General features: G+C 39.2%; 1 protein-coding gene across 2 annotated transcripts in view; it reads right to left on the reverse strand.

Moving 5' to 3' along the window:
* Positions 1-11329, reverse strand: part of ptch1 (patched 1) — a 69209-nt gene extending 57880 nt beyond the window's left edge. Inside the window, exons 1-2 of one of the 2 annotated variants that reach the window (XM_066711218.1) lie at positions 11149-11329; positions 2801-2993 (exon numbers count right to left, since the gene is read on the reverse strand). In XM_066711218.1, coding sequence (XP_066567315.1) covers positions 2801-2993; positions 11149-11154 — 199 coding nt within the window. In that variant the 5' untranslated portion in view covers positions 11155-11329. Of the gene's footprint in view, positions 1-2800; positions 2994-4209; positions 4767-11148 lie in introns of those variants that run through there. The other variant, XM_066711217.1, reaches the window with a different exon arrangement.
* Between the last annotated feature and the right edge of the window lie 3228 nt (positions 11330-14557).

Genomic DNA, 14557 nt, shown 5'->3' on the forward strand with positions numbered 1-14557 from the left:
ATTTACATGTAAGATGAGAAATAACAACAGCTAGTGTAAAAAACTGTGTTCCCCTAAGTATGATGTTCTGGATGTCCATTGAACAACTTAAAAATAAAGGAGAATTTTGATAACTTGTTGACTAATCAAGCAGGCCAAAAGAGCAGCCATACTGTTCTCCATTAAATTAATGTCCATTACACATCTAAAATGTATTTGGAGGTATTTTATTTTTCTTAAAAAGTCTGATTTGTGTCTTTCACACAAATAACAAAAGGATAATTTTGGCACAAGCAAATATGTAGGCCTATTAGACAGTTTCTAGCAAAGGGAGAGGACATGTATTATATCACAATAAAGCCCAATTATTTATCTAAAAAAAATCGCAGGACATATTGTGAAAGATTTGTATTTGATACATGAGCTGTTCCTCTTGGAACAAATTTGCAAAGATGTGTAATCTTTTTTCTCCCTTTTTAAAAAACAACAACGAAGAAATCAACCAGGTTTTCCTCCTTCTAGATAATCTCCATGTGATTACCACAGGAAATGGGTTCTTCCACTAATCCTAATTAAATAAAAAACAATACAAGGTCACTAATTTGGTATCACTGAAAGCCAAGCTCAATCAAGCATCCTAGTGGACAAAGCATCTGCAGGTCATGGAGGGGTCAACTTTGAAGGACGAATCCAAGTGAAATATAAACATTTCATCATGGAAAGCAGACAAATATCCCATAGCTTTGTCCAGCCAGGACTAATCTATGCATCAGCTGTGGTGCATAATATAAACAAATGGATCAGTCTGTTCATACATCTGGAAATTGTCATATTTTAGAACCTTCACACACAGATATGTACAGATTAACCATTTATTTGGATGTTCAAACAGACCTTAGGATCAAGGAGCAGGGAAGAACATATTCCATGATTTTAGACCAAAGTTTACAAAGGGAAGAAAGGGCTTGCAAATAATTCAGCAAACATCAAAATGTCAGTCAAAAAGATAATTGAAATAATTCTAACTGACAGACTTGCTGACAGAAAGACATCAGTGTCTCAATGAGACAACTGCTCAAATCAAAAGACAAAATTCGAAGGTAGCTTTCTTCAACGGGTTTAGAGTGATCCAAGGATCGAGACTATGGGGAAGCAGGGCTTCATGATCTCTTTAAAATCAAGACTTCACAATGAGGTTGACCAGCGGAAATACAAACAGAGTCATTCACCTGCCTTACAAATGTTTCTGAACTAAATGGAAGAGGATCCCATCTCCCCCAGACAGGGTAGTATTTCCTATTTAACTCCAAATACACATAGTATTTCATACTTCAAACCAACATTTACACTTACTGATTAACTCTTTTTGAGAAAAAATAACTGACAAATTAATAAACAAATGTAACAAAATAAGACCCATGTTATTACAGAGCCATGAATGAATCCAAAATATACCCTTCTGGGGGGTGGGGGGTGGTGGGGGGGAAGCACTATATAGTGGTATAAATGCACCTCCTTCAGCATCATCAAATATTGTACAGATTCTGTGAACATAAAGATTGCAAGACAACCCCCCCCCCCCCACACACACACACACACAACAATGCCCTCTCCATTCCCCAAATGTCTTCTCTATTGTGTATACTCTTAACTCACAAAATATGCAAACTGCCCCCACAGGTTTATTTGTGTAGCCCATGTTCGTGACCAGAGCTTCATGCACGCTGTTGGGAACACACACAGTACAGCATACTTTGCCATAAGCCACAGTAGTGGAGAGAGGAGGAAAAACACACACTGAGCTCAGCATTGACAATCCTGTTAGCTGGCCATACTTATGCCACTGTTATTACAACAAAGATTTCCCACAAAGTGAATAAGTTTGTGTTCTTAAATGCACTTACTAAACAAAAAACTAAAATGTCAAAGATTAATTCACTTTCAGATTTTTACCTACACCGTTCATCCCATGAAAGCAAAGAAAAATTCCAAAGGAGGGTAAAACACATATGGATAGGCAAAAAAAAAAAAAAAACATCTCCCATACTATTTTATTTAAACTACACAAGCAATTAAAGTTTCTTTTAGAAGCTGCCTTAAACTGCTCTTTAATTATCTATTCATAATGTCTACACCCTTTGTTTTTAACTACTGGAATGTAGATCAAAGAAAAAAATAAATCTTAATTGAACTCTCCTCCATCCCCACTCAAGTCTACTTATTTTCTCAAATATATACATTTAAAATATAATTCACGTTTTTAATACATCCCATCCACAGAAATCCAAGAATCTAGTTCGCAAACATGCGTTTCAGTCTATATTGCACTTTTTTTTTCCCTTTACCCAGAGACAAATGTTTTTTTGAAAGCTGAAAGCTGTCCAAAACAGGACCACACACAGGCTCTCCGCGCTGCACGGATCAGACTGTGCTGCTGGGGGCACGCACACACACACAGCCGCAGACACACACACACTCACAAAATGGCGGCTTTGACAGGATTCAAAATATACATACATATGTTTTTCTATGATACATTAATGTAGTGGTGGGAAAGAAAAAAAAAATTGTTTATACCTGAATAACCCCCCTCAGCTTCCCCTCATAAACATTGCTTTTAATGCACAAAACACAGCAGAAAAACATGCATCCCAGTAAATTCTTTTCAAGTTTGACCTGGCACTTTGCCCAAATGCTATACAATAAACAACCCCCCCCCGGTTGCTTGGCAGAGCCCCCCCTCCATTTCAGTTACCCTTGCAGTAAAGGCATAAACATATTGTTGAGCAAAGGCTCAGATTAAAAAAAGGGGGCTTCTTACCTTCCACCCAGAGTTTCTCCACGTTGGTTTCCAGATTAGCTGCCCTTAATCCCACAGCAAAAGCTCCAAATATTAAGAGGCCCACGACTAAAAACTTGCCGCAGTTCTTTTGTATGTAACACCCCAGTTTAAACAAAAGTCTCTGAAACTTTGCTCTCAGCCACAGCGGTGCTTTCCTTCCAGTAGCCTTCCCCTGCGACGAGACAAGAAAAGCCCAAATGTTACTGCTCGCTTATCATCATAACTATAGATTAATAAAAGCTCCTTGATATATGTCACTACATATTCATTTCAGCATACGGGCAACGAGATGCACTTAACAGCACACACACAGGAATAAACCTACTCTCAGTCTGGGTGACTGGGACATGACACATGCAATTCAATGATCCTGGATGTCAGTGATTCGTGTATTTATTCATTTATTTTAATCTGTACCGCTCTTGTTCTTTAATAACAGCCTACAATAGTCGTGCACCTTCATTCATACATACTGGCAGCTTGGGCACGATCGCTACACAGAACACCATGTATTTTTCATGCATCTTTTATTTTTACCCTCGAAAGGGGACGTGGACCTCCTACGTGGAAGAAGAAATGAGGGTGAACTACACACCGAGCGGTCAGCAATACTATGTTGCCGATCGCACTGGATACATTGTATGTTGCGCTACATCTAAAAATCATGCATCGGCGATCTGTTACAGCAGGGCTGCTTTCAAATGTAACAAGCAGGATTCAACTTTGATCCACGTGGTTTGCAATGCTGCGAGAGCCCAAGCTGGAGGCGAATGCATTTCCATAGAGTTGCGAGACGCTGTGTGATCTGAATTAGGAAGTGGAGCAGCCATCACTGAGTTACGACAATATTAATGAACGGAAGAGGGCAGCCACATGGATTTCTGCTTTTGCACAGAGAGATGAAAACTACTGCCCGAGATACTATCGCTTCAGTACCGAACTGTGCTTCAATCCGGACGACTTTACCATATCAGATAAAAAGACGAGGAAAACGGCACGACGCGTAGGTTATGGTGATCCAGTACAATTACATTTGAAATATTGGGACAGGGAGAAGTGCAGGACAGGACCGCAGCCGAGACTTTGTTTACTATACAGGGATAACATTTTCATTTACGCATCAAGTGCAATCGCCTCTTTTGTTACCCTGTTTGTGAATCACGGGGGATGACAGGGACGGTCAATCAAAATATAGCGAGACAGCCGTTCATTGTAAATAGCTTTTCTGACAAATGTGGAGCGAACTGCCACTTGCATGCAAAGAAACGTCCCATCTCCAAACTGTGCCCTTGTCCCGCAGTGTATCCCGTTACCTAGCGACTTGACAAATCTGGGACATGCACGGGCTACAATGCCCATCGCTGCGCTTAACGCCGTTTTATAAGCACCTTGGATATTTGCTCCAATGCAAAAGCTGCATCACAGTAACTCGGCCGTTGCAGATACTCCAAATCGGTTGCCGTGGCTGTCGGGCGATAGTTCCCCCTGTTCCTCAGTGTTATCCTCGGCCGATCGGGGTCCCTGTTTTCCTGCTCTGAAACACTAACAGCCGAGGCCATGTTGTAGAGACTGGGCTGTGGTGCTGGCGATCCACGGTGTTAGATTCCTCCGAGCGCGTTTGCGGATAATCCGGGGCAACACAGTTTCACTAGCAGTGATCTCGGGCTCGCAAAGTACTTCATGCTCCTGCTGAGGACGGCGAGTCAAAGTCTGCGCCTTCCATTCCCACATTGCGTGATCCTGAGGTCTCCGCGGTGCTCCACATCCACTGTTTTCTGTCCCCTCAAGCTTGGTTTTTTAAAAGACGACGCGGAAAAGCAGCTCTCCTTTGGCGAAACGGTAAGGGGGCTCTCTCGGCGCGGGTCGCATTCTGTGCGCGGTGCTCCTTCCCAGGCCGCGGGACTGTGCGAGCTGCGGGACTCAATAGAGGAGAAAAAAGAGCCCTCTCCATTTGGAGACAGGGGAGGAGGGGTAAAAGGTAGAAAAGAGTCAAAATCCCGCCTCCGGGGCTGTCAGATGGCCGGGCTTTCTGGGCTCTGATTGGTTCCAGAGGGGCAAAAATTACTCAGCAAACACGACTATTATTAGCTGCTTAGCAACAGCTCACCAAAGTAGAGGGACCACCCAGGCAGGCAGCGCTGGTGTGTGCAGCCCCGACCCGCAGAAAGCCAGCCTCCTCGGCGCTTTGCATGCAACGCGACTGGAGTTATAGTTTTGGTTTGTTTTTCTCCTATTGTTTTTTTTTTTTTTTTTTACATAATGTGCATTGCATGAGTTGCAGGAATCGAAATACGGTGTTCCACCCATTCGTGAAGTGAAACGGGTTTATATATATATATGAAATAAAATCATTTAGGGGGATGTTGGCCTCACGCTGCAGCTAGTCCTGGGAGGTCCCGGTTCAATTCTCGGGCTTAACAACAGTCATTGCAGGGGATAATGGGGGAGACGATTCCAGCCTTTTGCATCTCCACGGCGCAAAACGAATTACTTTCCGATAACCAAAATTAATCAAGAAACACATTCATGAATAATGTGTTTACATGTGTGTGTTTTTTTTTCCGTTGCAAAATGTATCAAAGTAATCCCTCTCCGCTGTCACTCACATGCCACTATGTCACTATGTCTGACGAACGCACAACGTGGAATCGATACATAATAATGGAAATTTCGAGACTTTTGTATATTAAATTGCCAATATGAAACAAACATGCTGAGAGACGGACACGGTGAGCCTGCGCTCGCATGGGCTGCGCGCATTTTAATACACATTGTACCAAGTTACGCAAAGCATTATATTAGGCTACAGGCTATGATTTTAAGTGATGAAAAGAACAGCTCGATGTAGCAACTCGTGTAGTTCTATTAGCTAAAATGTTAGCCAGCTGTATAAAGTTTGTAATTATATATACATACATATAAGCGTATATACAAAACATATTTGGGAAGGGTGGCCGCTCAGCAAGTCACGTGTGTGCGTGTATCAGGAGCAGCTCCCACAGAAGTAGCGGTGTGGGGCTGCTGTCGTTTTGGTCCCAGGAAGGGGAAACACCGCAACTCTGTCAAATTGCATTGGGATCAGTGCGTTTGTGCATTGCTAATTAACACGTTTCTATTAATTTGGGAAACCGGAGTGGACCGCGGAGCTTTCTAAATCAGGATCACCAACACTGTGCGCCGGTGCGTGAAGAAATGCCAGACGAGCCGTAGTACATTCCTGAGCAGGGTCTACCCCCTACGCCATCCAATACCCTTCACTGCTGTCAAAGCAATGGCCAATGGTGAGTTTCACACAGGCATGCCCTCTTATTATTATGAATCATGCACCATAACGCAGTTTCTCTGGACAGAGACGCATATGGACGGTCATGGCGCTTTATTTTCTACATTTTAATGACACGCATTCATATATATTCAATGTCATTCATGTACAGGGAAGGTTATTTATTATTATTTTTACAATTTTAAAATTTAATTAAACTCTGGTGATGAACACTGATGAAATACTATACCTAAGAGCAACAACAATAATAATAATAAAATAATAATATACCCTCTATTATAATGAATCCAATTCTAATTACTAATTACTACTAATAGCAATAATAATAATAATTATTTCTTCTTAATAATCTTCTTGTTATTATTATTATTATTATTATTATTATTATTATTATTATTATTATTAGCCGATTATTGTTTTAAGTTATATGCCAAATCAGGTCACCGGCAATGATAAATATTAACAGAGCGCCACCTAGCAATTGAAATATTATTGCAGGTTTAATGGGAGCAGTGACACTAGTTATGCGTTTGTTGATTTTCTTCCCGTAAAGCTATCATGCAGTTTTATTGTTGAGAAATGATTCAATTAGAATATATGATTTGTATAATCTCACAATTAATTGGATCGTTTCTTAATCACGGCATTTGTTAGCAAAAACAATTTGTCTTGACCGTGCTTAGACCACGAGAGGCCGTTTCAATAGGATGAAAAGTTAAATTAAATGTACTACAGGAACTATATATATTTTAAAACAATTATCATACGGATTTACTTATCTATTTGAAATAGTGGTTTATAGTTAGATAAATGCAATGTATTGACACTTTAAATTAACCCATTTACTTCGCTGTGTTCATGGCAAACTTGACAGATGTCAGACAAATAGGGCTGTATATGATCCTGAATTCCTGCAGTGTCAAATTCGATTGATAGTTTAAGGTTAACGTTTACTGAAAGTGATACTATTAATAATACTAGTTGCTGATTGTTACTTCACATTCAGAGTGATTGCGACGTTGCCTAATGTGAAGAGTCTGATCTGGTTTTGCGTACATTTTCAAGAGATACATCACACAGGGGATCTACTTGGCCTTCTTGCTTAAAGAAAAGTCAAATGAGTCGGTAAACGTCTACCTCGTCTTGGGTGGTCAGAACCAGAGATGCCCCCAATTTACAGGATCTCTGCCCTTACTTACTTTTGGGAATTTAGTCCACAATGAGTTGTGCGCATTATATAGGGCTGAGCCCACGCACCCTAGTTGGTGAACATGACCCAATGACCTAGATCTCCTAAAACACTTCAGCGTAATGCATAACCTCCATTAAGAATTGTATTAGTATATGTCATTGATATAGCCGTATATTGGTCGATGGTGTAAACGGTTGTATTTGAGAGAATTCATATGCTATATTTGAAAGCCAATTTAGTGAAATTAATATTGTTCAGTTAAGACATTCCAATCAGTAATGATTATTTTCACTACAACTATACACACACACACACACACACACACACAACTGTGTATACTACACATACATATTAAAAATAAACATATAGCATAATGACATTGTATCTCAGACACTCCCATGATGCTGTTACCCTTTTAAACATCATTATCATCAGCCACAAGGGTTCACCTAGCAAATTTTAACACTGAATCTAACTGAGTGAAGAAGCTATGTGCAAATATGGGACAAGAAAGCTAGACACTCACTGGGTTCAAATGGGAAGCCTGAATAATGTACCAGGAGTGGACTTTACTCTTTTAATTTCCTTACTTGTTACACATTTCAAATGCCTATTAAGGGCATTAAACCATAACGATTAGTCTAAGGTCCTACATAAAACAGTGTTATGATCAGGTTAAACATTGTTTGAACTGGAAAAGTAAACAGAATGTGAGAAGAAAAACAAATGGGGGATTATCACAGTCGTGTACTGTGCCAACTTTACAACAGTGCAACCTGAAAGTGTTGGCTTGTTTTTAATCAGTGCACAATTACTGAGCATATGGTAAACAATATAATACAAATCAATAAATAATAGAAGACACACTTTTATGTAATAGTTTCAGGAATCAAACTTTTGGGTAAAGTATTTGCTTTCCAATAGGACAATGCACTTAAAAGCAAAGATAAACTAATTACTTCACTAAGAAAAACATACAGGCTTTGAAATGAATGCACTGGCCTCCCCAGTCTGAACTTTACACCACTGTCATGGTTTAGGGTGAGCTTGCTACAGTTTAAAAAAAGACTGTGATAAATATGGGAAATTATGAAAATGTAATGGGTAAACTAAGATGTTGAGAAAGCAGCTATGACAACCAACCAGGGCGATATTTTGATGAGAAGAAGTCAACAAAACATTTCCTACATTGAGATTTAATCTTAAAGCCAATATTGATATTTATCAAAGGTAAACTTTGTAGACTTCATGAATAGGTGTTCCCAGAATATTTGACTGATGCTGTATAAACATGGTGTCACCTGCAGTTGGTGTTTCTCCAGCAGCAGTGGTGTTTCTATTACATGTGAGAGGTAGCTAGCTACCCTAGAACACACATCCACTTAAATAATTGACACATGTAGCTGTGAGTTTATTTTGGACAGAAAAGTAAAACAGCAAAGTTATATCAGCTTGTACAATAGGAACACCTATCACACTGATCATAACAAACTTTGTATATTTGACCTCGTATACAGATAAGCATGCAGAAATACCCCCCCCCACACACACATAAGTAAACCAAATAACAGGTTTGAAAGGATACATATTTATTCTGCATGTGTACATAACACTAGTGGAAGTACTACTGGGGTTAAGTCTGTCCTCTTTCAACAGATGACTACCAGGATGGAAATTTCATATGAGGTGTCTGAAGCAGAAATCACAGATCTTCAGCAGACTGTCTCCCAAATTGACAAAAAATACACCTGATAATGATAATAATAATAATAATAATAATAATAATAATAATAATAATAATAATAAAAACAGATGTGCACAGTCATAGAATCCCAATTTCAATACTTGATAGAGCCTTTTGGTTTCAGAGAGGATTTTTTAACCTACCTTATTCAAACCTGCAATCAGGTACCGTGCTTTTAATTTATGATTGGTGGGTGAGTCTAAGTATTGATTTTGCCATATTTTGTGCATTTGAGGAAGGAACTGCAATGGCTGGGTGGCATCCCACTCATAACACAAGGTTAATTCGACTAAATAATTCAAGAGGGTGTGGTAGCATCTGCCATGTCCACTGCAGCAGATGACTTTTATTGCATGGAGTGAATGCTGCTTTGCTCTTGGCACTTCCCCATTGCAGAGATGCACTGCCATGGAGATCAGGCCTGTTGTTCCTAGCGCACACCTGCACATGTTCTGCCACACTTGCCAAAGATCATCTGGATTCAGTGGTCACGTATCTCTGTTCTGTTAACTCTTGGCTATTTGGGAAGTTCAATAAATGTAGTAGTTTGGCTTTTTCAACTCGACAGTCACCCTGTTCATTGTCCACCGTGGAAAACGCAGTGCCTAGATGTCCAACTGCATTCTGACAAAGTCCTATTGGAGCACTATGTGACCCTTTTAAAGTCATTCAGTGTTCATCATCCTTGCGGTCGTGGCGTGCGGTGGCAGGGCCAAAAGCACCGTGCACCGATCCCCCTTTCCCACACACACAGGCATAAAGGCACTAGTCAAGCAAACATGTCCAAATAATGCAACTAATTAGCCTGATGGCGCTTAAAAAGACCTGAACTGAGGCGTGCTTCTGTGCAGCCCCGTCAACTTAAAGTGCAATCAATTTCACTCGACGCCGACACATTTTAATGCGTCTCCAATAATGCTTAGCAAGCTGTCGATATCAGTTACACAGGTGACAGCGAAGCACTCAATTTAAACATCTTACAAGTTTGCATGTTAAATATGTCTCTCTCATATATCTGTAACCGTTAATTGCTATTATTATTTGTATTATTATTATTTGCATTGCTCCGATATTGTATACTTCACCACGTTCAGCCGAGCCACAACCGTGTCAGATATATACATAAAAGCCAGGGAAGAAAGGCTGAACATGACAACCATGCTAATCGTTTTAAGTGATTACTTCAATATATGTATGCTATCTCTTAGCGAGATAGGTGTGGGGATGATTGTGTCCTGACTGTGTCCGACTGTTCATTTGTGAGTGCACACAAGGTAACCTGTTAGATGCAACCTGTAAATCACACTTCAAATAGCACGGTGCCGGGCAAAACACTGCTGTGGCCAAATACGTTTCTCTTATCTATCAGTTTTAACTTAAAAACAGTTGAATAAACCAGTAGTTGGCAATGACAAAAAACCCACGTCTTTAAAACAGAATCTGTTTCATAGCTGTTGTTTATAGATCCAAAGTGACCCAATTAAAGAAAGCTTTTTAAAATGTGTTAGCCGTGTTATGCATTTAAAAAAACCTCAAAATGTAACCCAGAGACACACGAACATCATTTGCAGAACAGTATTTAGAAAACAGCAAAACAAACAAACATAAAATGGGGCAGTATTGCGTTATTTTCTTACTCATAACTTAGTTGACTGCTTTTATGGTATCTCGTTTTGCGTGAATAGGATTGTTTTTGTTTGTTTAAAAACCCAGTCAATTAAGATGAAGCTCATGACACTTCACATCTTCAATTATAATATACATTTGCTATTTCAGCAGAAGGAAAGTGTTGAACGGAAGCCCATGGTAACCCCTGGGAGCATGAAAAGGTGACCCAGTGTCCAGAGCCCCTAACAAAAGCACCGAGCAGCAATGCAATACATGATTAAATACATAAACACAGAAATAAAGAGGAGACGGGCAGGTTTTGAATTGCACGCCAGCGACAAGTCCAATCATCATCCATACACCCCCCCCCCCCCCATCCATCATAATCCGCTATTAGTTACAGCAGCCAGAATATCAGTGTCACAACAGACGCAGTGCCATCGGCCAAGATATCACTCATGGGTGAGACACTCCGACATTAAATCATCTGTCCTACTCACCATCATCCTCTAGTTTGGGAAACCGTCTGGAAATATTCAATATGTTGTTCAATCTCCCCAGCCGTTTAGAGTTGTCACGTATGTGAAATGTGAAAAAGATGCTTCTATTTTGATGAAAAGGGGGAACTGGGCGAGTAATAATCCTTCTTGGTTGCAGGCATGCTGTCGAGTGCTGGAAGGGCTCACAATTACATGCCTGTTTCTATTAAGCAGCTCCATCGTCTCCATGTGGGTGGTCTGGGTCTCTATAGGCAGGACCTGTCAGTGTCACGTGACCGCTCCAAAACTTTAAACACCCCCGCCCAACACCCCCCTCACTAACTAAAGGGGGAAAAAAAGCAAAGTAAACCAAACCCAGTGCATTATCTGTGTAACACTGTGTAAACATGCTTTCCTGTCGCCAAAAACGTCCACACATTCCTGGCGCTAAAACTAGCTTTGTGCTGCATCTTTTTCGGTGGGCAAAATGAACAGCTGGTGCAGCTTTTTGTTCACGTTTCCTCGCCTCTGTTGATGTAAATCCAGAAAAGTGCATCTAGTGGACACGACGTATTATACTGCATCTTGACAACCAGAATTATTGTGTTGACGCATATGCGTTTGACAAAATTGCAAATATATGTTGCATAAGTTAAACATTGAATTCCTTTCTTTACAAAAAGAGAAAATACAAATGTTGTGATATGTGTGTGTGTGTGTGTGTGTGTGTGCGTGTGTGGCACCAAAATAACTGAAAAAAGCGCACACTGAGGACATTTAAATAGAGGGAGTGTCTGTGTATACAGATCAATGTACTTCTTTACTCCTTTTTTTATACTGTTTTGAAAAGTGACATGCTCTATTGTTGGCTCTAATGACCACCTGCTTTGCTAGGTATCTTCTTAAAAAGCTTAAGATCTTTTTAGCAAAGTTGAAGTGTACAGTATGCTATATGCACAAACAGAATATCTTGTATTTTATCACAAGTAAATACACACGTGCACACACATTTAGTAGGGTATTGAGAGACTGTGCTTCTGTCATTAAATGTTTTAATGTTGCTTGCAAAAGAATGTAATCTCCTCACAGATATGCTTCTGGTTATATTTGTTCTAGATTGGTCATTGTAATGTAAAATCATTCTTCATTGTCGTGACATATGCTTTCAAACATGGTGCTGAAAGGTATACCCTTTTTCAAGAGAGTGCTGAAAGGTAGGTTCATTGTTTCTCTGGAAAGAAGGATTATGCAATTCAGAGGGTACAGTTTAACTATTATGATACACGGCTTTTAAAAATGTATTTAACATCTTGCCGAAGTATTTTAAAACATGCATACACATGTTTTTTGGCAATGACAAAATAATGAAAGTAAGAAAAACGTGTAGAAAAGTAATCTCTTTGATCAGCAAAAATACAGAAATCATTATAGTGAATGGAAAACTAATTTTCTTTTTGGTGTTCTCAGATACTCACCCTTAATCTGACTGACACTTCAGACTATAATTATTGTGTACTGGCTTCTTCTAAAATGCAGCATTTGAGCTGTTTTTGTTTTCGTCTTCAATGGAATATTTCAGACAACTATGAAAACAGAGTGACAACATTTGCTTCACTGTTAACAGGCTATTTAAAAAAAAACACATTAAGTTTTACTGGGATTTTCTCACTAGGCATTCATATTTGTAAATGCATGAACATAACATAATGGTATCAAAGCACTGCAGGTGACCTTTGAAATTTTCTTTACATGCAACTTGTAAAGAATGTAAAGGTTGTTTAAATTTACCATTAAAAGCTTAAGGCATTTTATTATTAGCATCTGTGTAAGCTAATTAAATACAAATGAATACAGTTACACCAGAGCTTTAAAAAAAATGTATACATATTTCTCTTAACAGAAGATCACAATTTGTTGATGGGTAAACTGCTCTTGAAATCTTATTCCATCCATCCATCCATTATCCACTTATCCTGGTGAGGGTCGCGGGGAAGCTGGAGCTGATCCCGGCAGGGAAATCTTATTCCATCCACTCTAATTTCCCGTAAATGTTTATATTTAAATTAAGCAGTTCAGTTCAATTGGTGATAGGACAGTGAGCATGAACATATTTTATATTGATATTAAAATATAAATCAACCTTTTCTGAGTATAAACCCAACTGTAGCCTTTTTTCCCACAACAACAACAACAACAACAACAAATAACTTGGCAAAAACTGCCAAGATAAAAATATATACTTTCATCAAAAGTACTTATATTTTCATGATGTTTTTAATAATGCCAGTTCATTTAATGGATGTAAATTACATTGTTTTGATTTATTTTTAATATCAAATACCCTATAAAAGCTCAGACTCAAGGAAGTTTGCAAGGGGATAACATTCACTCACTTTTTAATGCACCTGTCTGTTGTGTTACTTGACTAGAATAGTAGTTTGTCCCAGTATGACATTCCCACATATTTTTTCTAAGTGTTTCAGACTGTGTACAGTAAATGTTAAAAAAAAACCTGCATAAGTAAGGAACCTGATCCTGGAGAGCCGCCTATGTATTATGGTTTCACCTCAACTCTGAATTACTTAAATTCAACCAGTCACAGCAGTCCTTCCACTGAAACCACACCTAGCCCCTCACCTCTCCCACAGCTGCATGTTGTTATTGTCTGAAGACAGGAGCACAACCAATCACAGCAGTCCCTCATGCCTACCCCCTTCCCTGACTCCATGGGGCTTTGGATGCATCATTGTTTTCCTGATGTCAGTCCCCAAGGTGCCCCTTTGGTTTGGGAGATGGGTGTGATTTCAGCAGGGTCTGCTGTGATTGGATAATCCAGTCCCTGCCTATAGTGAGAGTTTGAAGTATAAAATACAAACTGTAAACTTTGAATCAAGGGAAGCAATCATTCAATTATAAAGTATACTAATTTAGAATTCTTTCCCCCCTTTGGTTACCACATTAAAAACAGGATATTGCATACCCTAGACTGGTTAAAAGCAGAGGTACCCACAGTCTTAGCACATCACCAAGTAAAATTGAATTAACAAAAAATCACTTAGAACATATCCACTGTTAGCCACTATACTGTTGCTTAAACTGTCAGCAAAGTATTGGTTGCATTTCTTCAACTTAATTCCAATTACTATTTACCAGTCTTCCTAAATATATTGTCAATAACCATATACTTGTAACATGACACTAATTTAAAGCCTTCTGGCTCACTGTATGAGACTCAAGAAAGAAAAATCTAGATCCTTTCAGGAGTATGTGAATGGGTGTAATTCTCTATTACATCTTCTTTATTCTAGGCTAAAGAAGTTAATCATTTTTTACCTTTCCAAACCTCTCTATATATGACCTATATGAATGTCTTAAATAGTTACAAAGATGAGTCATCACTCCCCACAGCTTTCATCTGCTGCATTATTAA

This window comes from Amia ocellicauda, chromosome 8, assembly GCF_036373705.1.
Source record: "Amia ocellicauda isolate fAmiCal2 chromosome 8, fAmiCal2.hap1, whole genome shotgun sequence".
In the NCBI taxonomy this organism is placed as follows: Eukaryota; Metazoa; Chordata; class Actinopteri; order Amiiformes; family Amiidae; genus Amia; species Amia ocellicauda.